Here is a 24,859-nt window from a genome sequence, read left to right as displayed (position 1 = left end):
TACGTTATTGAACATCTGTCCGTCATTCGTTTGAATATCATCCAACAAGAGTGATGTACATCATATAGCCTATTCCAGTCGAAGAAGGAATAAAGATAAACAAACCTTAGATTTACATATTTCATGCGACTTGCTATATTGTGCAGCATCATCAGCTAGTAGGAGTTTTTGATTAATATATATTTATAATACAACAATATTACACTTAAGTACTATATCCACTTTAATTTTACTTCCAAAGTTCCGATAACAATTTCGTCGACGTTCAAAACGCCATTTTTCGCAAATGCATAAATATCAAGCTCTCGACTTCGACTCGAAGTTCTTTATTTGGTTTTTATCCTATTATGAATGGAATAGACTATAGATCTATTCATTCGCGAACGCGTGCCCCTCCACGCAAAACTGACTTGTGCGTACAAGATGTCTTAGTGTGCGTTAAATATAGTCTAATATGTAAAAATTATACAAATTAGATAATATTTGTTAAGATTATTTTATTAAAAATTAAATAATTAAACGTGGAAGGGCGCGCCTCGCTGGTGAATAGATACGCTTATATTGTCTTATAATGTACTGATATCAGACAGGATATAAACATTGAAACATATGAATACATTATATATAAAAACAAGAATATGAAAGCGAGTAAAACTGCGAAGCGCAGCTATACTAAAACCTGAGACACGTGCTGCATCTTCTGGTATAAGTTTTATATATATTGATTTCATCGGTATTTTTTCAGTTAGGCGATACAGAACAAACGTCACCTCATTTATTGTGTATATAGTAAGAGTTTATATTATCGTCCAAGTTTTGCAAGAACATAACGTATCTAGAGATAAAATGTCATTGTTATATACATCGATCCTGTCGAATATATACTTTCACCGATGTTTCCAATAAAGTAATCTGATTGGTAGAATAAATGGCAATTAATTTATTTACGTTTTCATTAATTTTTAATAAGACCATCGCTAAATGTGGCTATGAGTGCATTCGCGAATTCTGTTAATAAATTAAGAGGATTACAAGAGCTAAGTGCCCTTGAGAATCGCACGCACACACTTACAAAATCGACAAAACGGCAAGCCCGTGAACTAATGGTTAAGCGAGGTAGCGAGGTTACGCCCAAATATTCTTATAGATGGCGCCAAACCGAGCGAAGTAAGATCAATCATAAATCTCATAAAAAATAGATAGAACAACAGAATTGTTTTTATTTCTTTCGATGTTAGTTAACAAATGATTATAAAATAAAACTGATTCAATTAAACTTAAAATATTTTATTTATATTTGGTACTACAAAAAATAACATTTAGTGTTAATTTTTTTTATTAAAATCTTTTATTTAATTTCACTTGTATGTATGAATGTATGTACATATGTCCTGGAATCTTGCAATCAATATTACACCCACTTCCACTGAAGCTATGGAGCTGAAAGTTGGCATATAGGCACATATTTAGTCTCTATGACAATGCACGATTCATGAATTGCTGCCATATTCAATCCAATATGGCGGACGTTACAAAAAAATTAAAATTTTTGAATTACGTACAAATGACACTTCTAAATATTCTAGTTCTCTGGTTCACAACAATTACATTTTTTGTTTGTTACGACTTTACTTTTTTTATTATTAAAATTAGTTCGTACATAACTCTAATTTCTATTATAAACAAAATCGATAAAATTAAACTGTTACACAATATAAATAGCTTCCGTGTTATTGTTTTCGGCTTTCTTTATTCTGTAAAAAATAAATATATGTTAGTAATTATATTTTTATTAATTATAAAAGTATGTATCTAAATATGTCCCATAGTACTTTTAATGAATAATATCAAATTGCTTCGAGTTCATCGGGGATCGAGTGTAGTCACTCTCATTTAATGTTTTCCTTACTTCGACCAAATACACTATGGTAATATTTAAAGAATAGCTCGAAAAATCTGATTCTATGCGAACTGATTGCACATTTTTTCTAATAGATGTTTTCAATATTCATAATTTATAAAAAAAAAAAATTTTTACTAATAAAATACTCTTACCTTTTAATATCGTTCATATGGATGTTCGGCGCTTAATTTATATAAACGTCTTTTATTTTTCCTCTCGCGTTTCACTTTATTTCCCATTTTTACACAATTAAATTTTATAACAAATAATATAATAAAAAACAAATGCCTAATTATTACTACACTATTTTAACTTAATATATTTATTTACAAGAAAGAATAATATTTATTATAAGAAAACATGAAACAATGAATTTACAATTAAAATGATAAAAAAAATATCTCGTAACGTAATGATGCGGCGAAAAGATCGACACGTCTGTATAGCATCACGCCTCGGCCGGCAATGTCTGTACACGGCGTTTACGCACACATGCGTACGCATTTTGTTCGAAAATAAGAATATCTGATTTTGATCAATCTATTGATTTTACTAAAAAAGTGACACAGAGGTAAAGTAGTATATTGCTTGTAGAATAATCTGACAAAAAACCAGAATTATTGAATGTATATAAGTATAGTTATTATTTGTTAAAAGATTTTTTAGAGGTAACTTTGTGATTTTTTTCTGTCGTACCAAATTAATTACATCATGTTTTCAAAATAACAAATACTTAGCATGTATCCTGAAGATTATCATATATTTTTTTCATTTGATTTATTGCATTGGATCATATACTTTTTTGCATTATAAAACTTGCATTTAGCTCATGTGGTCCCCTTAATTCGACGTTAGCGTCGCTGGAAGTCTGTTATTTACATTACACGAAATTATATTTTTCATAGCACAAAGAACTCGTACAAAACAATTATTATATTATTTGAAATTTAAGAGTACGTTTTGAAAGTAGATAATTAATAGGTTGGCGAATAAAAGTTTATTGTATTTGTCTCGGTATATAAAATTTTCTTAAGAAAACATTCTAATACATCAATACGATTTATATATCTGGTAATTATTTAACTTAAAATGAATTGTAATACTTAAAAATCAAATACTTAAAAATAACTGTCAATTTATGAAAAATATTTTTAATTATGATATCACTATATCTAAATACATACATACAAATATATGAAACTGAGAATATAACTAACCAATAATATTATATTGAATAAAAATATATATCAATAAGTACTATAGTTATCTGAAGACAGGATGTAGGTTAAAGGAGAAAAAGAAAATCTGTCACAGAATTTTCTCGTTTTAAAAAGCAATACGCACTAACTACCATACAAATGTGATGATTAGGTGCCATTTTCTATGAATATATTTTTGAATGTTTCAGATTGAATTAGCTTTTGAATTACTTAATAACTTTATTGGTTTGTGTTGTTACGTACCTGAGTTGGGAATAATGTGATAAATACCTTATGTCATAAGTTTTTTATTGGTTATTATTATTGTTTGTAGCTTTTATTGAAATTATTGAATATTAAAATTATTATATATTTTTACCCTTTTGTTTCATTTATTTTTTTTATTCCAAAGTAACAATAGTAAATCGATATACATTTCAATTTCACGTATATTTTTAAATCAAAACTTAGTAAAATTGTGAAGAAAACGTACAATAAAATATACATATATGCTTAGAATATATTATAAAAAAATCCGCATTGTGAAAAAATTTCACCGACCTAATAACGAAACAGAAAAAGGTGATTCATAGACGACAGCATAAAGAGTAACTATATACCTGCAGTATTTCAAGAGATTTTCCGTGCCATTATAGTTGTACGTCGTACTGTCAGTCGGTGAGAGGTATTACGCCCCACGATGGGCGCCACAATAATTTCTGTGGTGTGGGGAGGGGACGGTGCCTACTTGTCTCGCCCGACCGCTGCCAGTTGCGCTGCAGCGCTCGCCGCGTGCACACGTCTCTCAGTGTCTGCGAATATCATACATTCCACACATGCCAGTCGGATCGTGAGTGTCCATCTGGTTACGTAATTCGACTGCTGGCTTGTTTGATTGATGTGTCAATGTGACGCTTATACCTAAAATGCTATAGTTTTGATGTTGGTTTGTATTTAATAATCGTAATTGTATTATTTTCCGCTTGTAGATTTTATTTTCACACAGTCCCTTGTCTTTTATTTAAATTAAACATTCTTAGATGATTTTTATTTATAACAAATTGATTATTAATAAAAATAAAAGGGAGATGTATTAAAATTGACCTCATTCTAAGCGCTTCCAGTTGAAGGTACTGTAGATTCTCATGTCGAGGGACACATTTGCTCCATAAGTCTTTTAATACGTAGACGACATTTACTTAACCTAGAATGTAAATTCCAGCAAAAAGTGAGTTACGTCAAGATACGTCTAGAAATTTACATGAATAACTTTAGGGGTTTAGTTGAAAGTTTACCTAACGATACTTAATATTATGTAAGAACAAACAATTTTTTTTTTATACATTATGATATTATTATCAATATATCGATATTATTATCAATATGATAATTATTTATAATAACAGTTAAAATTTCAATACAGTCAATATTTTATTAATTATTAGTTAAAGTGATAATATTCTTATCGATATATTATTATGACAATGAACAGTTGTAGTGTTACCATCAATTTAAATATATTTTCAAATATAGATTAAAAGTATTGTTACATGACATTTATAGAATCATCGTTTAAAAAAAATAAAAAAACGATTTATATTCCTTTTCAAACAAACTTATGAATGGAGTCATTTTTAATATTTTTGATTATACCTTTGAAACTGATAGACCGAAAATTAATTAATATATAAAAGAAATTACTATTTTTTAGAAGTATTGTGATATTTTATTATTCCTAATTTCCTACTAGCGTTTTGCAGTTAGTCTAAGTGTGCCCAATTTTAATCCGACGTCGAGCGTAGTTACTGAAGTTATCGTATGTCGAACAAATGGTGGATAGATGAACGGAGATGTTTATTACAAACACCCTGGTAAAGTTTTGGAATCTATAACGCAGTCTTTGAAGCATTAAAGACTTCCCCATATTAAATTCGTACTATATCACTTGTCGAACATATATCAAATTCACTATCGGATTGTGTTCCAATGGCTCTATAATATTGTTCGTATGTTAAAAGCACACGATAAGGGGAGGAAGTATAGATAAGGCGTACAGAGGATTAACTGTTTGTAGCAGTCAATCTCAATAAGATTTCGGAATTATTGGAACCGCATACTTTGACCGTGACCTTTAATATTCGTCTAGATCCTGGCTTCCAGCCAGTTTAAACTAGTTGTTCGCGTTTCGTCTCAGCTTAGAGAACTTACATCTTGTTGCGCCATCTTTAAGATTTTGTGCCTTAAAGATTGATTAGGCAAATACAAAAAGTAGGCCAATTTTGTAAACTGAACAATTGACACTGAGCTGAATAAGACGATCAATTAATGTTCAGATGACTATAGAGACATAGTTTAGAGGATGTGCTTTATTTTTAATTGATTGGAGTTGTATTGTCAAAATTAAGATTGAACACACGTTCCGAATTCGGCTGTGCTGTAATGTATTTCTGCAAGAACTCACTTCGTATCTCACCTGTGAAATGTTGAAAATAATCTTACTGTGATTCTCTATTTGGATGCCTGTATCTCGTAAATGTTATAATTGAAACAGTCAATTTCGTATATCCCTTTCTGAAATTTCACGATCGTGTACTGCGGTGAAATTCAAGTTATTTCTTACAGCATATCTCCTCAAATATCTCTGTTAATATAGAAAGTAGTATTATATAATATTGTTGGTTAAACTACGTATCAAAAATCATACCAATTTATTTCGAAATAAACTAATGTAACCGCAAATGAACAGCCACTAACAACGGGACTTCATTCGTGCGTTATTGTTGAATTCAAATTACGATACTCATATAATATTAAATGCTACATGATTTTATCGTGACTTAATAGACTTTCAGGGCGCACTGACGATTTTAATCAACTGAATATAGATTAATTTCCATAGCGTCGTCTGTAAATAAAGCTGCTTTTCACGATTATAATTTCCTGTATTATTTGACAGCACCTGTGTTCGAAATTGAAAATAAAAACGTACATTTTGATTGGATATGATAACATCAGGAGCTCGTTTTCTCCACTTGTCACTTTGACTCGTGATTGAATGTCATTTTATTTTTTAATATCTTATATTGACTATGACTATGAAGTTTTGGAATTATATTATTAAATTATATCGTTAGACGGATGTTCAAACGCTAATTAGGCTTCAATTGGTTTATTTATAAACTGTAGTGAAACCTTACGATATAAGCCCGTGTTTTTTACGATAAACAATTGTCAACATTATAAACATGCTTAAAAGAGTATTTATTCTGTATATTATAAGCCGACCTGGGGGCCTTTAGTTTTAGGTATTCCATAATAAGACATTTTCCTTAAATAAAGATAAAAAGCGATGATTTTTAAATACGATAAAAAAAGCAGAGTTCTTTCGCCGGTTCTTCTCTGGTCAGGGTATTATCTTTTCCGAAGCGGTGGTAGTCTAGTGGTGTGGTGGTAGTGCAATGCTTCTATATTGAATAAAGGAACTTGAGTTTAAGTTTGATAAAGTTAAACATGTTATTTATTACAAATAAAAGTAATAACAGGACTTCGTCATAAGACAATTCCCTCGAAAAGTTTCTTGAAATCGGTAACTAAAAATAGTTAACAAGTCCAGTTCGCCAGTCGTTCGATCTATATATTCCTAGGGAATGCAGATTTTATATCGCTCTGATAAGGCGATAAAGGTGACTCATTCAATGGGGGTTTTCAAAGGGTGCATTGCGTTGTCTGAAATAAAACTGCAGACATAATAAATCAATACCTCTCCACTATCTAACTATATTTATCACGACTTGATATTTTAAATCATACATTTAAAACAAGCTTTATTACTTATAAATATATATGATAAAAAATAAAATAAAATATCTTAACAACAAAATAGTATATTAAATCAAACAACATACTTATTAAAAGTAATACTTTTCGAATCCTATTTCATTTAAGTTTTTGGCCTTATATATGACACAACAAACGAAATTAAAAATTACTCAAAAAAAAAATTAAGACACATTACGGTTTGGAATATAAGCTGAAATATATTTTAGTTTGAGTGTGATGTTGAAAATTACTTGTTCTTTATCAATAGAAATCTTATTGGCGCAAGTAAAATATACAAAAACAATAAAATCACTAATGAATCTGAGTATCGATTTAATTCAATTATTCCGAGAACTCGATTACATTTTAACTAACGAATATTTGAACGATGTCCATTGCATTACGACGTGTATAATGATCGTGTATTGTTCGTTTATAATTTATATTCGATAGTTTTCTCTGTTTTATTAATTTTCTAATCCTAAATTCAAAATTTATAGAAAATATTTTGCTTCGGTCCAGTCCGGATTTATGAGGTGTAATGTGCTTAATCTCCGAAACCTCAAAAGCTGAGTTCTTCCGTGACAAATCTTAAAATGAATTTAATATGGGGTGTTTCGCAAACCCGTCTACCACATAAAATATTCTAATATTAAACAGGAATGAATACTTAGTGTTGTCGTGTCCCGATGTGAAGAGTGAATGAGCTTTTGTAACTTCAGGCACAAGGGACATAATGGCTTAATTCCCACGAAAGTAGCGCATTATTAATGGTTAATATTTCATACAGCACCATTGTCTATAGGCGACGGTGACCACTTACAATCAGACGTGCCCGTCCGCCTAACTATAACACCATAAAAAATAGTAAGCATACACTAAATAAAGCTTAATAAAATTGTGTGTGTTTTTTTGGGATTACTTTACTAAAACCAAGCCCCTCACGAACGATCATCCTTGATCCGCCAATGGATTAATCCATTCCATCAATCCAAGGAATTATGATATTGAAATGAATATTGAGACTTTCAATACTATATAAAGAAACACTCCCTATATATTGTATCATTTGTGTATAAGTTTTATGAATACAGATTGTAAATATTATTTAGAAAATGACGTACAGGTAAATATTTCGACACCAAAATCAATTTCATAAGACTCGTACCATAGAGAAAAATTGATTATATTTGCGTTTAATCCGATTCGGCTTTTTATTTTTTATAATAAACGTAAAGGGTAAATGCAATGACACTTTTTAGTAGTATTATTTCTACTAAATACTTTTTATACACGTAATGCAATATTCTGCTTCTTAAATTACCTTCTACAGCAATTTATATTTTAATCGCTTCTGTTTCAATTGTAACCGTAACTTTGTGTATAAACAATTGTGTTGCCACTGCATAACACTTGCCAGATTCCAGTTGTCACAAGTTCCAAAGTAGGTATACCTGCTTAATTTTTATTCAATACACGAATTCCAACCACAAGGTACATTCTAGCGGTGCAAAGACAATGGGAACTGAGGATTAAAGAACAGCAACAACAAAAAACAAGTCAGATATTATATTGTTGTGCGAGTTGCGGAGCGTCGCTGGCTGCAGTAGCGACGGGGGAGCTTCAGGTGTAAAATGGAACATGATCGCCGGCTGTACAAATATAGGTAAGTTGCTTTGTGTGAACTTCACTTTACAGTTGACAGTTTAGCTTAAAAGAGACGCTGAGCCCACTTGTTCGTGTGGACGCTGGAGATATGACCTCATTTTGAAACCTGTTTTCTCGATCTTCGCTTTTTATATTTTGTTGTGTCCAAAATATAAATTTACATCATTAAGTTTCATTAACATCGGTCTCCTGCCGCAAAATAGCCATGATTTGTATCGCTGTGTTCCTTTTTGATCGGTATATAAATCTGTGTAATTATGGGCACAAGGGATATAACATATACCTACATATACGGTAAACTGCGCATTAGCGGTGACTGATATGATTAATATTGTCTCCTCTTCCATTGTCTATGGGCTGTGTTTACCGCTTATCATCAAGTGGCTTATTCACCCGTCTGTATTTCCAGTTTGAATTAGGAATAAACATATATAACACAATTTAAAAAAAAAAATACATTTCTAAAAATAATTTACTTACAAAATTCGACTCCTCAAAACTTAACCGTAAATTATGACAGTTTCATTTAATATTCTCAAACAAAAACAATTTGTAAAAGTAAATAATTTATAATACGATACATCCAAACGAACATCAATGTTCTAAATTAATTTCTGCAATAAATATCCAAACTCCAGCGTATACGCATCAACAGAGAAACGTGGAAATAGCTTGAAAATAGCAACAGCTTGTAAAATCAACTCTCGACGCGCTAACAATCAATTACCTACAGATTGCCGCCACTAACTCATTGCCTCCCTGTTGTAGGGGGTGACGACAGAATACACATAACTTAATAGTTCTCTTTATTGGGTATAATCGGAAAAATAATAATGACATTAGTTCTAAATGTACGTTATACTGCTCGCCAATTTTCAATCTTTTACAAGTAGCTGAATATTTGTTTTTATATAAATCACTTAAGCGCATAATGCCCATCTGAGTCGGCAATAGCCATTACCTTTTCTTCAAACATCAATACCTCATATTTCTGGGTTCCAGTTTGAAGTTTGAGTGAGTTTTCTATTTGCTTAATTTTTATTTCTATATCTCGAACTATACAGTGATTGAAAACTAATAAACACTAGTAATTCTATCATTCGTGTGACCATCAAACAATACTGGAGTAGCGTGATAGAATAAACTCTAAATAATAACTGACCAAGTCAAGATGGCCCAGTGGTTAGAACGCGTGCATCTTAACCGGTGGCTGCGGGTTCAATCACCACTGCAAGCACCACTGGATTTTCATGTGCTTAATTTGTGTTTATTATAATTCATCTCGTGCTCAGCGGTGAAGGAAAACATCGAACGACGCAATTCTGCCACATGTGTATCCACCAACCCGCATTGGAGCAGCGTGGTGGAATATGCTCCAAAAGCCTTTAAGGGAGAGGAAGCCTTAGCCCAGCAGTGGGAAATTTACTATTTTAAGTATTCGATACATTTAATTAATTCTAATCATATATAATACCAATTTTCCAATGTTTCAGGTATTATAAGTATGTACACTTTTTTTCGAGTTAAAATGTAACCTACTTACCTATGTGCTATTCTAGGCTATATCTGTGCCAGATATCATTCAGATCCGTTCATCCGTTTTGGTGTGATTGAGTAACTAGCATACATCCGTTCAAAGTTTCGCATTTATAATATTAATAAGATAAGATTAATATTTTGTATATAATATATATAATTTATTAAACAGAAGAAACAAATTAAAACATATTTCTATACCGGGCACAATGTTTCTGTATAGTAATAAATTTTTTATTACTTGCTGGCACTGCGTGTAAATAATGTTCGCTATAAAGTAGAGCTCCAAATCTGTGTCGAATAATCATTATTCGAATGAAGGTCGACTTATCCAAGGACAATAAAGTCAATGTTATTACCGGTAATAATTATAAATCTTAGACATATTCGACGATGGCAACATTCGAAAGAATTAATACACGAAAATAATTATATTCTTTCATTCCATATTACTTTTGTTTATTGTTTCTCGTGATATAAATTAAATAAACAGTTTAACCTGTTCTCTCTTCTGTTTAACAATAACTTGAAATGACTTATAGATCTGTTCACTCGAAAAGGCGCGCTCTCGACGTAAAATAATCGGCGTTCGTTAGTGTTGTTTGTTCCAATGGCCCGTTTGTTTCTTTGCTTAATTTATTAATAAGCAAAAGAAAAAAAAAAAACTAGTGACATTCTTTTGTGAAATTAATGTTTATTTATATTTTTTAAATTTCTAATCAAAATTATCGGAGGTTATGCTTCGTGTACTCCCCTCTGGGTGCTACCACCCACTTAACAATTATTTTACCAGCAAACAATAACACTCGGCACTGTTGTTTCAATCCAGTGAAGAAGAAATAGGGATTTAAATTGTTTTTAGATGCCACCATAATGATTGTGAAATAAGTGGTTTACAATGTTAACATTGACAGTGTCTATATTCGATGGTGACCACTTACCACCAAATGACTGAATGAATGACTGAATGATTTCTACTTGTTATTCTAACTTCTTTTTGAAATATATAATAAATAAAAAAGTACATTTTGTTTTACACGACGATACATAAATAAATACGGATACATTAGCTTTTGTTATTATTACTCGCAGATAAAACAGAAGCTCGCGACGCGACGTAACGTTTCCTCTCGTAGGCGTATATTTTGTTCCAATAAAGTGAAGTAATCAATATCCGTATCGTCGATATCATTGGCTCGACTAAATTGTATTGTATCTTGTTACAATATATGAGTTTAAACGGTAAACATTGTTAAATTCCCTGTATCACATCCCGCAGTCTGCCTGTTCATAATTCGTATGAATAAGTTAGCATTTTAATAAAAGATTTGGCCTAGATAACCATTGCTGTTGTTAAATTTTGATCGATCTGAACTTTTCGTTTGGACGATTTAAAATGCTGTCTTGCTCTTTCTATCTTTACGTTTTCCAACTCCTCGATTTCGAATGTTTTATTTGGAGGAATTCTTATCTAACACACACACATTCAAAAGATACGTATGTATAATATACAGTCGTTAATATATAAATCATGTTGATTAAGTCTTATAGTCAATAAATTCTGTATTCGATTTTAAATTAAAATGGTTATTTTTATTACTACAAGTATTTAAAACGGGATATTTATCATGGTTTTTATTTTTACTTGGTGGAGCTCGATATTTCGACATTATCTACGAATGTCTTGTTCACGTGAACAAATATCCCGTTTTAAATACTTGTAGTAATAAATTCTGTGTTAATTCTTATAATTTTACCAGCCTCTGCCCTCGACTTCGATCGCAAATGACGGGGTAAGGTCACTCATGTGACACCTGCCAGGTAATCTTTGTGTTAAGTCTGTGGATAAGTTATCTCTATTCCAAATTGTATCGAAAATAAAACAAATGTTTTGCGTGATTGAGCAGTTATTTTGTATATCGCTCACATTTATAGAGACAGCTGAATGATAAAAATAATTCGTTTATAATAGTGTAAGTTAAATGAAAAGAAAGATAAATACATACGTATTTTATTTATTATTTTTTTGTTTTATTTGACTTAGAAAACGACTTTATATTAAATGTATTTTTTGTTTTGGTATATAAATATTTAATCCGTAATAATACTTATATAAAATCGGAATAAGACAATTTTATTTACACAATTATATTTTCTAAAAAATATACCGACTTTATAAAATTTTTAAAAATCTTCTTTTTTTTTAAATGTAATGAAAAAATATAATATTCTCACAAAAAAAAATCCTTAATAAACTTTTTCTCGAAATATCGGAAAAATATTTGTTCTTAAAGGTCCTTGAAACCGCAATGTTTTCGAAGGATGGCGATAATAATGAACGCTCCGGGCTGGGCCTGGTATCGATCCCGACCCGAATAACGATCCTCGAAGGCGGTATTATATATACAGTTTGTATGATTCAATTTAATCCGACTGAACCTATATTTATTAGTCTAATAAAGTCTCTCAACTAACCATTTTAAACGCTTGGCTAAACAATAGAATGTTGAAAAATGTTACGTATTGTAAAAATAAGTAGCAATGACGTCATTCGTTAATTTCCCTCATTCTATTTTTCCTCCACGCAGCACAAACACCAAGTGATGTTTGCTCGGATATAAGCTTGCGATATTCTGAAAGATAAACGTGGACTGGCGCGGCGTAGATAAAAAATAAATTGATTAGAAGGCATTCGATATCCTGATGACCAGTAAGCAGTTCGCGTTGCCATTATACCTATAAATATAAATAATCAAAAAAGGGATTTAATCGGCAATTATACAAAAACGTATCGAAATTTCGTAAGTATTTTCAGATTTCGTGTTCAAAGTATCATGTTCAAAGTATCATGGGAGAAAGCCAATAGTAATCGCTTCAATTCGACTCAAATGTATTTGTCTAAGCCCTTGTTCTTGCATGTGCAGTCAATCATGCGAACTAAGTCCCTTGTGCCTATTATCACACACCGTAAAACACAACAGACGACTCCCGTGAAGCTTGCATGAAGCCTTATAGAACGACTTATACTATAAGTAAAATATTATCTTCTTGATAGTCTTCGACCACAAGAGATCAGAAGCGATATTTTAAATCGTTTGTTAAATAACGCATTAATAAAAACGGCAACACAAGATTATATCCATGATTAAAGTGCGTGGAGATTTTTTTGAATGTCATGAAGAATAAATACATAATTATATTTTATTGATATAACTTTGTATTTAAAATTTTTAAAACTGAGTTTCTTGTCGGTTTTCTTGGTAGAATCTACATTTCGAACCGACGATAAATTTACATTTAGATACCCTACTGGAAAATGACGATTCATAAGTGCTTACTCGTATGATTTGTTTTCAGAAATTTAAAGTATAATTAATTATTTTTAAAATTCAGCGAACTAGTTAGATTGTTAATGTATTGTGTGAAATAAACCTTCTAACCTATTCAATTGCCTTTGTTACGTCGACACAATGGATTATGCTCGAATACACAAATACATTTGTATTTACCCTTTAGACATACGTATGATTTATTGCAACACAAATACTATTTATTACATACAACAAATCTAAAAATTATATACGCATAAGGAAGGAAAAATCCGCAAAAATGGTCGCATTGCTATCATTGCGATCTGTTTCTGCATAGAACTCGACGTAGTAGAGACAGTTTATAATAATACTAATATTCAGTGGTGCTTGAGAATAGCAATTTTCTTTATGGTATCGGTAGGCGGATGAGCAAATGGGCCACCTGATGGTAAGTGGTCTCCACCGCCCTTAGCTGCGCTGTAAGAAATTTTCACCATTCCTTACATCATCAATGCGCCACCAACCTTGGGAACTAAGATTTTATGTCCCTTGTGCATGTAGTTACACTGACTCACTCACCCTTCAAACCGGAACACAACAATATTGAGTACTGCTGTTTGGCGGTAGATTATCTGATGAGTGGGTGGTAACTACCCAGACGTTTGCACAAAGCTCTACCACCAAGTGAGCAGTAATCGATTTAGCGATATATACATATAATATCATATAAATTCGCTAACTACATTATACTTAAATAATATTAATGACTTAATTACCATAGAGCGGTTTCATTTCGCGACCAATTTTACCCAGAAATGTAAGGTTTAATTTAAAGCATTTTGCTCGGCCTTTAATAAGATCGACCTTATTCGGATAATTATACGTAAAATATAATAATATTATTTTAAATCAAATATGTATTTTGAATTAATTATTATGAACAGCGTTTGTTTGTTCGTAGAGTTCATTTCTGTATTTATTTAGACATTCTTACAGACCAATGATAAATTGTTTTTAAGCATTATTTATAATCATACAATTCCTTTATTAATTGAACAATTAATTAATGATTTCTTTGTTGATTGAAATTAATTGTATATTTTAATGTTTTATTACAGTTTTGTTTTCATTCAAATTCGAATTTTCTTTATGAATACCTACTAGTTGAAAGTAGGTAACTATTGATAAATATCTTCTTTAAAGTAGAACTCATTAATATTGTATTAATACAAGTAATGCTACAAAATACTGAGCTTAACAGATAAGTCCGATTTATATGTTAACCTACGAAAATAAAAGTGATTAAAATACCTCTATACAGAGCGAATGATTTCAAATGTTTCAATATGATAAGACGCGTTTAAATATGTTCTGACTGCATTTGTTACGGATTCTTCTTACAGTTTAGTATTACGATTTAAATTTGTAAGAACGTTGTATAAATTGTAGTTTATATATGTTCCATTGGAATATTAGCCACATCTACATTTCCACATATGCCATTACTCTTTGGACACATGTTACAAGGTCATCGCAGTGGATCGATAGCGTGCGAGCTTCCGCACTCTGATTTATACTTGTGTAGACCCTGCCTTACTATTTGTTGTCGGGGATCTTTATATTTATAAATAGCGAGCGAAACAAAGCAAGTTCCGCTTACTTTTTTTGCTCACTTATCGAGATGAAAAGTCATCCATATCTCAAACTACTGGTTTAGTTATATTCATTAAACTCGTCTGTCCGCTTGCGTTTGACAAACAAATGTATTACTTTTAGTTTTGTAAAGCTTTTCTTCTAACATTCGATTATTATACACTTCAAGCACGAAGCAGTGTGTATTTTTTTTCTTTTGTGTAAAATAAAAATCAGTTTTCTTTTATTTTAATATTTATTACCCTTTTTAACTTGTTGAAAATACACGCATAATAATGTTTGTTTAATTATATTTCTAGTAGTATCGTATTAGCATAGATCATATTATATGTCGCTTCTTAATTTATCTTTGATAATGTTATGCATGTACGCAAAAACATAAACGATTTTTCGTACGTATTTTACGTACATACTATTAATACTATGTACAAGCATAAACTTGTTGTGTGCTAAAGGATATTGCAAAACTTATAACTTCTTAGTTGTTTGAACATCTTGGGAATGAGATGATCGCCTCCAGGCTATTTCAAATGTATGACCAAAATTGTATAGATATAATTGTTGTAAAATATTATGTCGCATAAAAAAACCACAGAGTTTCTTTCGCCGATTCTTCTCGGGTCCGAGGTGATTATTTCCGAACCGATGGGAGATTTACAATTAATAAGCAAGTGTAACGCTCTATTCTTGATGAAGCTTTTTAACTTTGATTAAAGCGCAACCTACTTTTATAATTACCAATCACACAAAATAAGGTTGGAATGTACCGGTTTTTTTCTTTCTTTGTAATCTCGCTTGACTCGTGTTCAATCTTTTATTTAGCGAGTTAAATATTTAATCAAGTATATAGCTGAATGTTCTTGGCGCTTCGAACAATCCAATTAGAGCTTGAATGCCAAGAAAATGCTTACCATAATTTTATACTGTAGAAAAAAAAGTATTTAAACGTATTATAATCTAGATTATGAATAGACTTTCATTTGTTAGGCGTCAACCGTATAGCGTTGCTTGCGTACAATATATTCTGAAATGCTGACATTCATGCTAGCAGCATATCCTCGTTGAATTACATTAATATGTAATTTAAGTCCAACATGAACAATTCGTGGAGGTATCTGTAGACCATGATTATATTCGGTATAACTAGTCTATTTACTAACTACTCAGCATCACTTCAATATCAGCTCTATTTTGAATTTTGTATCCGTCCATCTTTTCTCTCAGAGTAAATGTTGATGACTTTTAGCTTCTGTAGAAGAAACATTTTCCCAAATAGTTAGAAGAAAAAGAGCATAAGACTTAAATATATATATATTTTACGGTGTATTATACCTCATTATATTATTGCTGATCTCCACTGATCGAACTTGTGTGAAATTTTAATTTTAAGCAAGCCCTCTGAGTTCCCTCTTATCAATTATTCCACTGCTAAACAGCATACCTTCACGTCTATGAGCAAAGATGATCATTTTCGTTCAGTTAGTCCATTTGCTTGTCTGTGTTGCTAATAAATTTATCGATTATTTTAATTTATTTTATATTTTAAAAGTATTGGGGTTACCCTGAATACTCTTGCAATAAGCTTTGACAAAATAAATATTTTAAATATATAATAAAGAATAACTAGAAGAAAAAAAATACGAATCCCGTTTTACAAATTTTCATTAACATATTCGTATTGAATCTCAACTAATTTTAGGTAAACGGTAACGCTCTTAATGTATATTTTTCCGAAAGATTGCCCTTATAAATATATATTATTCTTAAAATAAAAACCAACATAACAATCGGGTGCAAATATAAAATGACTCCCACGCAAAATCAGTTCATGGCCGTTTGTAAACGTTACATATAAAAGGTAATTTTTAAATTCCATTTTTCCATTTCCATTTAGTCTCCTCTCAGCGTCGGGATCGTATTGATCCAGCGCGCGACCTTGAGTCTCATTCCCGAAGAACAACCCGAAGTTTCACACTTTCTTAATAATATATTCTATTATCATTTGAAAAATATAAAGGTGTTCTTGATAAAAAACTTGATACATTTGGTGCTAATTAATTTACGCCTTGTATTAAAAAAAAAACATTTCCTCGGACAAAATGTATCGTAAAAAATATGAAATTAGCATTCGTAGTTTTTCTTACAGGAAATACAAAATGGTATAATAATGTCCCTAACTAAGAGTAACTACTGAGTTTCTTGCAAGATTTTAAGTAGAATCTGTATTCCAAAGCTGTAACTTGAAGTAACCATGTAAAATGGCAATTCAAAAGCGGTTGGAACATCCAATTTGACTAAAGAACAATTTGATTGTAAATCCAATTTAAAATACAAACGGCTACGTTTTGCCATAATTAAGGTATTTTCCGATAACAAACGTATTCTGTGTATTTCTTTGGGCTATTTTTTTTTAATTGCAACACTTATCTTTGGTATGTAGTTCCGTCTCTCCGTTTGTATACTGTTGTTTAGCTTAGCAATTATTTTGATTGCTCTCAATTGGCAAATAGTAAACCGTAAATGAGCCGCGATGGCCCAGAGGTTAGAACGCGTGCATCTTAACCGATGATTTCGGGTTCAAACCCAGGCAAGCACCACTGAATTCTCATGTGCTTAATTTGTCTTTATAATTCATCTGATGCTCGGCGGTGAAGGAAAACATCGTGAGAAAACCAGTGTATTCCACCAACCCGCATTGGAGCAGCGTGGTGGAGTATGCTCCAAAAGCTTTCTCCTCAAAGGGAGAGGAGGCCTTAGCCCAGCAGTGCGAAATTTACAGGCTGTTAATGTGAAAAAAAAATCGTAAATAATGTATTGTGTTAGGTCTCCTAAGCATATATGTATTTATAATTATACATTAGAGCGCTACCACATATTTTTAGAACGCTCAAACTTTTTATACTCGTAGATAAAAGCGCTACGATTTGTATCGAGTCAAGCGATCGATCGGCACTTCAGTAGGTACTGCGCTCATATATCTAACCGCACCGCTCACGCCTTTTTTTCGTGAGTTCGTTAAAATATATCTAAAATATTTTCATCTGGTCCAAATTGCAAAATACAATTACATACAACGCTTAAAATCAAAATGTTTGTAACGAATGAAAAATATGGTAAACGTGGCTTAAGATTAATATTAAAGCTGGTATGAATATTTCTATTTGCATATATTTTGCTTATCTACGAATCTGTACATATATTATAAACGCAAAAGTATTTCTGTCGCTCTTTCACGGCCAAACCACTATCGAATTTAATATTATTTGGTATGAAGCAAACTTAAACCCCTAGGAAGAACAAAGGCTACTTTTTTATGCCTAACCTGACGACCAATCATTAAAGCCGCGGGCAACAACTAGTATAATATAGAATTGTTCATGTATATGTTATAATAAGAGGTTTAAAACGCCCGGTCTTTTTTTCAGATTGAATATAATTAACGTACTGCATAGAACACGTTCGTCCAGAAACTATGATCTAACATAATGTGAAATTTTATCATATTCAGTTTAGTGTAGTATTAATCGAGTTAGTAGTTTTTGCGTGTTTAGTGACTAGTGATTGACAATACTCACGTCCTTTATAATACTAGAAGAGTATAAAACAAGACCACATAAGTTGTATAACATACACGCAACTAATAACTTTAGTTATGTTTCGACTTTACTCAAACATCGTTGTATATGTTACATAAAGAAATTAAAATGTATTTTCTTTTAGATTTTTATAGAAACTTTGCTAATTTTATTTCAGTGCTCTGCAACTTTTCATATACAAACTAGTTAGAAACCAAATACCATACAATAATTGGTCACCGGACCCTAGTCTAAAGACAAAATTAGTCTACACGTAGTATACACAGAAGCATAATATTATAAATAAATATAATTTTTGTTCGATGTTGTTCCCAGGACGTCACTACCTGTGGCCCAATTCAGCCGAGGCGACTTCAACCTCTGGTCGGTCCTGAAGAATTGCGTGGGGAAGGAGCTGTCCAAGATCACGATGCCGGTCGTATTCAACGAACCTTTATCGTTCCTGCAGCGCATGCTGGAGTACCTCGAATATGCGCACCTTCTAAGAATGGCATCGGAACAGACGGATCCAGTAGCAAGGATGGAATATATCGCCGGTATGCAGCTCTAGTAAAACTGTCATATTAAGAATATTATTTTATGAAAGTGAATCTTCTTTTAAATGTCCTGATTGACAAACGAGACATAAGCTTGCAACAAAAAACGGCGCTTTAAATCGCAGCGAGTCGTTCCTTACGCCCGTGTGTCAATGCCATTGTTTAAAATGTTTTGAAGCAACATTACTATGTCATAATGAGCCACGAGTTTTACTCGTTAGCACACCTAATCGCTTCTTTAGAATATCTACGAAACACTTAACTCTTATTGTTATGTAATTGTATTGTCACAAAATATAAACATAGATATTCCTTATCATTTAACGGATTTTATGAAATCCACATAATCTCGATTTCATGTTGATACTTAGATATGTGCATATTTTTTCTGAATAAATTTAATAATAGACATCAAGTCGTATTACTTATTAATCTGTAATAATATTATCAATGTGAATTATACGAATGTAAAGTATAAACGGATTTCAGTTGTAGAACAGAGGTCGAGCTACTTAGGCGTATTACTTTCCTAATTACGCTTTCCAGGCTAAATAGTCGAGTATACAACACAAAGGCCTATTGAAGCCGGGTGCGCGGTTTCAACAAGTTGCGAGCCCCAGTTGTTATGAATTTTATTTCTCTAGAACAATAAAATTTACGTCTTTTTTGCCTTCGGCTATTTTCCTTTTTTCTCGAATTAGTTATTCATCTCAAGTTACTTAAGTAAGAACAGGGAACTTTTTTAATTTTTTTTACTTATTTTTTTGTATCTTATAAAAGCTATATAGACACCATTTTTCTCTATACTAATATTATAAATGCGATATTATACTCTGTCTATGTTTCTGTTACGCTTTCACGACTAAATTACTTAACCAAATTTGATAAATTAGGTATGACGCAAGCTTGAACCCCAAGAAGGACATATTATACTTTTGTATTTTTAAAACGTACACCCTCCCACACTAACACGAGGCTGAAGTCGTGGGGGAAAACTAAAAAACTGAACGTTTTTGTATAAAATATATCGTCACTGCCTGGTTAGTCAGAGAACCCGAGGTTCTGAGTGCAAACCCCAGATCGGTCCGATAAAAAGTTACTGGGTATTTCTATCGAAAGATGTTAGTAACCGCCCGAAGTCTGGTAATTGGAAGTGCGTACATTGAAGTACGTCGCAAGGCACGTGAAGCCGTTGGTCCTCAGATATTTCCGGTCGTGTCGGATTTACCGTTCCATCAGATTATGAAAGCGATAGAATAAGCAGAGCACCAGTGCTTGCGCGTGCTCTTATGGATTTAATTTGTCCTGCGTAGGTGGTTGGTCTCCCTTGAGATAGACTACTGACTGAATTGGGTACTTTGACATCATCATCATCATCATGCTATTGTTTCAAATCAGGTTTACAATTACATATAGAAGGTTAATTTGGCATAAACTACAAACAAGCTTCGTTTTTTTTCTTGTTGAAAATATTATAAGATTGTTTTTCCAGCATTTGCAGTGAGCGCTTTGGCTTCAAACTGGGAACGTCTGGGCAAGCCATTCAACCCTCTCCTCGGTGAAACTTACGAACTAGAACGTCCCGAGTTCAGGGCCGTTTGCGAACAGGTAAAACGAAAATAGTTTGACCATGAACTGACCCTATATAAGTTATACAGGATATAATATTTAGGTTTGTGAAAAGTAAAATAGCAATCAGTTGTTCAGACATAATTTATGATATTCTTTTCGGTATAATAATAAAAGTGCCATGGAAACATTATCATTGCGAAAACAAACAATATACACGAAAATTGTTTCTTATAATTTACCTCGATCGATCTCAGAAGTGAGCGACCAAACAATTCTAAAACAACAATATATAGTGGTTATATGAATAATCAACAATAATTATTTTTTCTAACAAGAAAATTTTGTTTTCTTGTTGTATATTTTAATCAGTTTTGCGTCAGTTCCTCGTGCACATCTCAAGTTCCTTCGTTATAAACTTAATCACAGTTCAAGTAACATGAGAGCAATTTCACTTAAAGCAGAAGTAGTACACAAGGCTTGTATGTAATTGTGCTGAGTGCTCCTTAAAACTACTAAAATCTAACTATAGAAGATAATTATTTGCTTAGACAGTTTAATTATGAAAATGGTTTTGATCTTCTAAGACAATTTGTTAATTACGAAAGGGATTACCTTAAATATGTTTCAATACATTATTATACCTTATTGAATTGTCTACAAAAAATATAAAATCAGCTTACAACTGTGGCTTCTCTTACGAACGTTTTTCGGTTTCAGCACTAGTTTTGATATAACACTCACCCAAAAAAAATAAACGCCGACCCAACTCCTGTGTGTGCGTGAAACGAGAAGAACTAACAAATACGCATTCATGTTTACTGTATTATTAAGGATCGGTAGTGAATGATTTATTTATTCTATAGGTATCGCACCATCCTCCAGTATCAGCATTCCACGCTGACAGTCCTCACTTCGTCTTCCACGGCTCCGTGCATCCAAAACTCAAGTTCTGCGGTAAAAGTGTGGAGATTCAGCCCAAAGGACATGTTACCGTCGAATTGCCCAGGTCTTATTCTAATTTTTATTTTATATAGAATGCCAATATCCATGCACGAATGTGATCACTTATAATCAGGTGGATATTTGCTCGTCTCTCTTCCAAAAATATTAATAAAAATCATAATTCTCTCACGCTATTGTGCGCCCATGTTTTTTTATTTAAAGTTTCGTTTGTTTTTTTTTATATCGTTGTGATAAAGACGTTTAGTCATAGCTTCTAGATTTCCTCATTATTATTTAACAAATATGACAACTTACCAAAATATCTGAAATGAGTTCTCTGTTTTATCGCCTCAAAAACCTACTCGCAGATGGGGTGAGGCATACACTTGGAGCAACGTGAACTGCTGCGTTCACAATGTGATCGTCGGCAAACTTTGGATCGAACAGTACGGAGCTATGGAAGTGACCTGTCATGGCGGGGCCGGACTCAAAGCCAACCTCGCGTTCAAGCCAGCCGGTTTCAATAACAGGGACTTGCACAGAGTAGATGGATTTATTATTGATCAAAGGTATGAATAAGCGAAATAAATTAAAAGCGAACGAAAGTAGCTTCCATATTTAAATCTGGCTAAATTTTTTTGTTAATTTATTTTTCAGCAAAAAGCGTCTCCGCTTCCTTTATGGTAAATGGACTGAATACATAAAGTGCTGCAGCGCGGCGGCACACGAACAATGGGCGCGCGAGCGCGGCGACGACGCGCAAACTCCTTCGCATACACCCAAGAAAGTTCTCGCCAAGCTCAATAGTTTCAAAGTCGGGGCATTGAGATCTATGTCTATACAGGATGTAAGTTGAGTATCGATTTAATAAAACCAATTGTATAAATAAATATAATATAATATTTATATTTATAGAATGACGATGCAGAGAACTCAGAAGACGTGCCAAAGCCAGACGATTCCTTTAACATCGACATCCCAGGATCCGTTACGCTTTGGGAAGCGCGACCGAGACCCAGCAGCAGTGCACAGGTTACTTGCATTATACGTTTCACCAAGTTTTTAAGCAAATGAAAAATTTATTTTAGAGATATATTTAATTATAATATATTTAAATGTGTCACAAAAGATCACATCTACTTCAGATGTTAACTGCTTATTCAATATTATTCAATAATGTATAATATCTCCTGTATACTTTTTTTGAATTAAATATTCATGTAAGTTTCTGTAAAACAGTTTCAAGACATAATTAATGATCTTCCAGTATTACCAATTCACCGAATTCGCGATGTCCTTAAACGAGTTGGAACGAGATATGAAGGGACAGCTATGTCCCACGGACAGTCGGCTGCGACCAGACATTCGGTTGCTGGAGCAAGGAGATATAGACGCAGCCGCTACTGAGAAAACCAGACTTGAAGAGAAGCAACGAGCGGCGAGGAAGGTTCTCAAAAAGAACGTCGATGCTTGGCAACCAAGGTATTGAGATTATTAAGGTTATATTTGTTACCTTAAGATCTATCCAGACTATTGATAAAGAATATTCGTTTGCAGATGTAATTAAAATCGAATAAAATATATCTGGAGTACTTTGTTTTTGCGATATCTCAAAAACAAATTCACTTAGATTTTCAATAATATTAACTACATTCAAATCCTACAGGATTTTGAGTCTTAGTTGTTTTGCAAACTAACCAAGCAATCGGCATTTACTAATTTCATTTAAAAAAATAGCGTACAATAAACATTGTCGAATAATTTTAACGGTTTTAAATTCGTTAAAAACTATCAAGAAGTTTTTTATTAATGTTTTTTTAATATTAGATAATACATTAATATTAATAATATCCATTTATACTTTAATTACGTGTTTGCAGGTGGTTCAGCCAAGGCACAAACCCGTATACGAAGCAAGAGGACTGGCTCTACAACGGAGGCTACTGGGATCGCAACTACCAACATCTTAAAGACGTCGATATATTTTAAATTCTCGTCTTATCTGTGTAATCTTCAACACCAATGTGTTATTAAAATAAATGTTGTCATAGAGTCATTGATGTTATCGCGGAAATTTAAACCAAGAGTGAGGATTGACGTTATAAAGAGTTCGTCATTTTAGATAATTCAAAAGTAAGCACTGCTAGCTACGTAGCTTAACAAAAATGTAGTAGTTACATATTTTGAAGTTTTATAAATATAATGTCGGCCGGCGAGGAGAAAGTACAGTAATTATGAATAAGCTAATTTCATCCTTTGGCTTCTTCCAGAACATTCTTTGAAGACTTTTTACCTTGCTTTTCTCTTCCATTATTATTTTACAAAAAAAATAAAAATATAAATTCGCATTATTAATATATTTGATATTATATATAGTTTATATACAGTCTTTGTAGTATTTTGTGACTAATTCATTAAAAACTCTTGTAATTTTGCCGTTTAGCTTCACTGAATATTGATATTATGTAAAACAAATCATGATAATAGATCGTTTTTTATATTTCTATTTATTAAACTTATAGACTCAGGGCAAATATTTAAAAATATAAATTGAGAATAATATCATGTACTTAGGTAGTTTTATCGTATCGGTAGGATCATAGATTCAGAATGAAAAGTTTAATTATTTTTAATAACACTTAGCGAAAAGTATATTTTTGCTAGCTCATATTTTATTATTATTATTGATTAAAGAATTCAATATTTTTATTAATAGAAGTGAACATGTATATTAGAGACGTATTTTTTTCTGTGATATAGGTATCTTAAGTTTTTTTTAATTCTTTTTTTTAGGTTACAGGCACGCGTTTATATTAAAATAATATTGTGAGAAACGTATAGCTCGATTGAAACATTTTGATACAAATATAAACTAATTTATTCTTTCAAATGATTCGAAACGAAAACCCTTTTTACAGCACAAAATGAGTATTAGCAATAAATGTACCTCACAATTAATACAATATCTTGTACGTATATATTAAATGTTTCATTTTGCGTACTTCGAATAATATCCTTGTCTTAAATATACATATATTGCACAAGACATTCCGTAGCGAGAATATTACGAAGCAGACTAATATTAAGACTTAGTATAATGCATTATTACACAATAAAAACTTCT

At 32.0% G+C, this 24,859-nt stretch overlaps 1 protein-coding gene across 8 annotated transcripts; it reads left to right on the top strand.

The window, feature by feature from the left end:
* Window positions 1-3,813: 3,813 nt before the first annotated feature.
* Window positions 3,814-23,995, top strand: LOC135193289 (oxysterol-binding protein-related protein 1). Of its 8 annotated transcripts, none has more exons than XM_026642271.2 (10): window positions 3,853-3,952; window positions 8,416-8,587; window positions 19,001-19,221; window positions 20,714-20,829; window positions 21,657-21,799; window positions 22,104-22,304; window positions 22,393-22,582; window positions 22,651-22,767; window positions 23,003-23,217; window positions 23,616-23,994. In XM_026642271.2, exons 2-10 carry the CDS (start codon window positions 8,556-8,558, stop codon window positions 23,722-23,724), a joined length of 1,344 nt encoding a protein of 447 aa, XP_026498056.1. In that variant the 5' UTR covers window positions 3,853-3,952; window positions 8,416-8,555; the 3' UTR covers window positions 23,725-23,994. The 8 variants fall into 8 exon arrangements, with proteins under 8 accessions (XP_026498058.1, XP_026498056.1, XP_026498055.1 ...); XM_026642270.2 differs by having other exon boundaries at window positions 3,864-4,044; window positions 8,427-8,587; XM_026642268.2 differs by having other exon boundaries at window positions 3,864-4,044.
* The last annotated feature ends 864 nt before the right edge of the window (window positions 23,996-24,859 follow it).

This window comes from Vanessa tameamea, chromosome 2, assembly GCF_037043105.1.
Source record: "Vanessa tameamea isolate UH-Manoa-2023 chromosome 2, ilVanTame1 primary haplotype, whole genome shotgun sequence".
In the NCBI taxonomy this organism is placed as follows: domain Eukaryota; kingdom Metazoa; phylum Arthropoda; class Insecta; order Lepidoptera; family Nymphalidae; genus Vanessa; species Vanessa tameamea.
The sequence above is the reverse complement of the archived record's forward strand: the minus strand, read 5'-3'. Positions and strand labels throughout refer to the sequence as shown.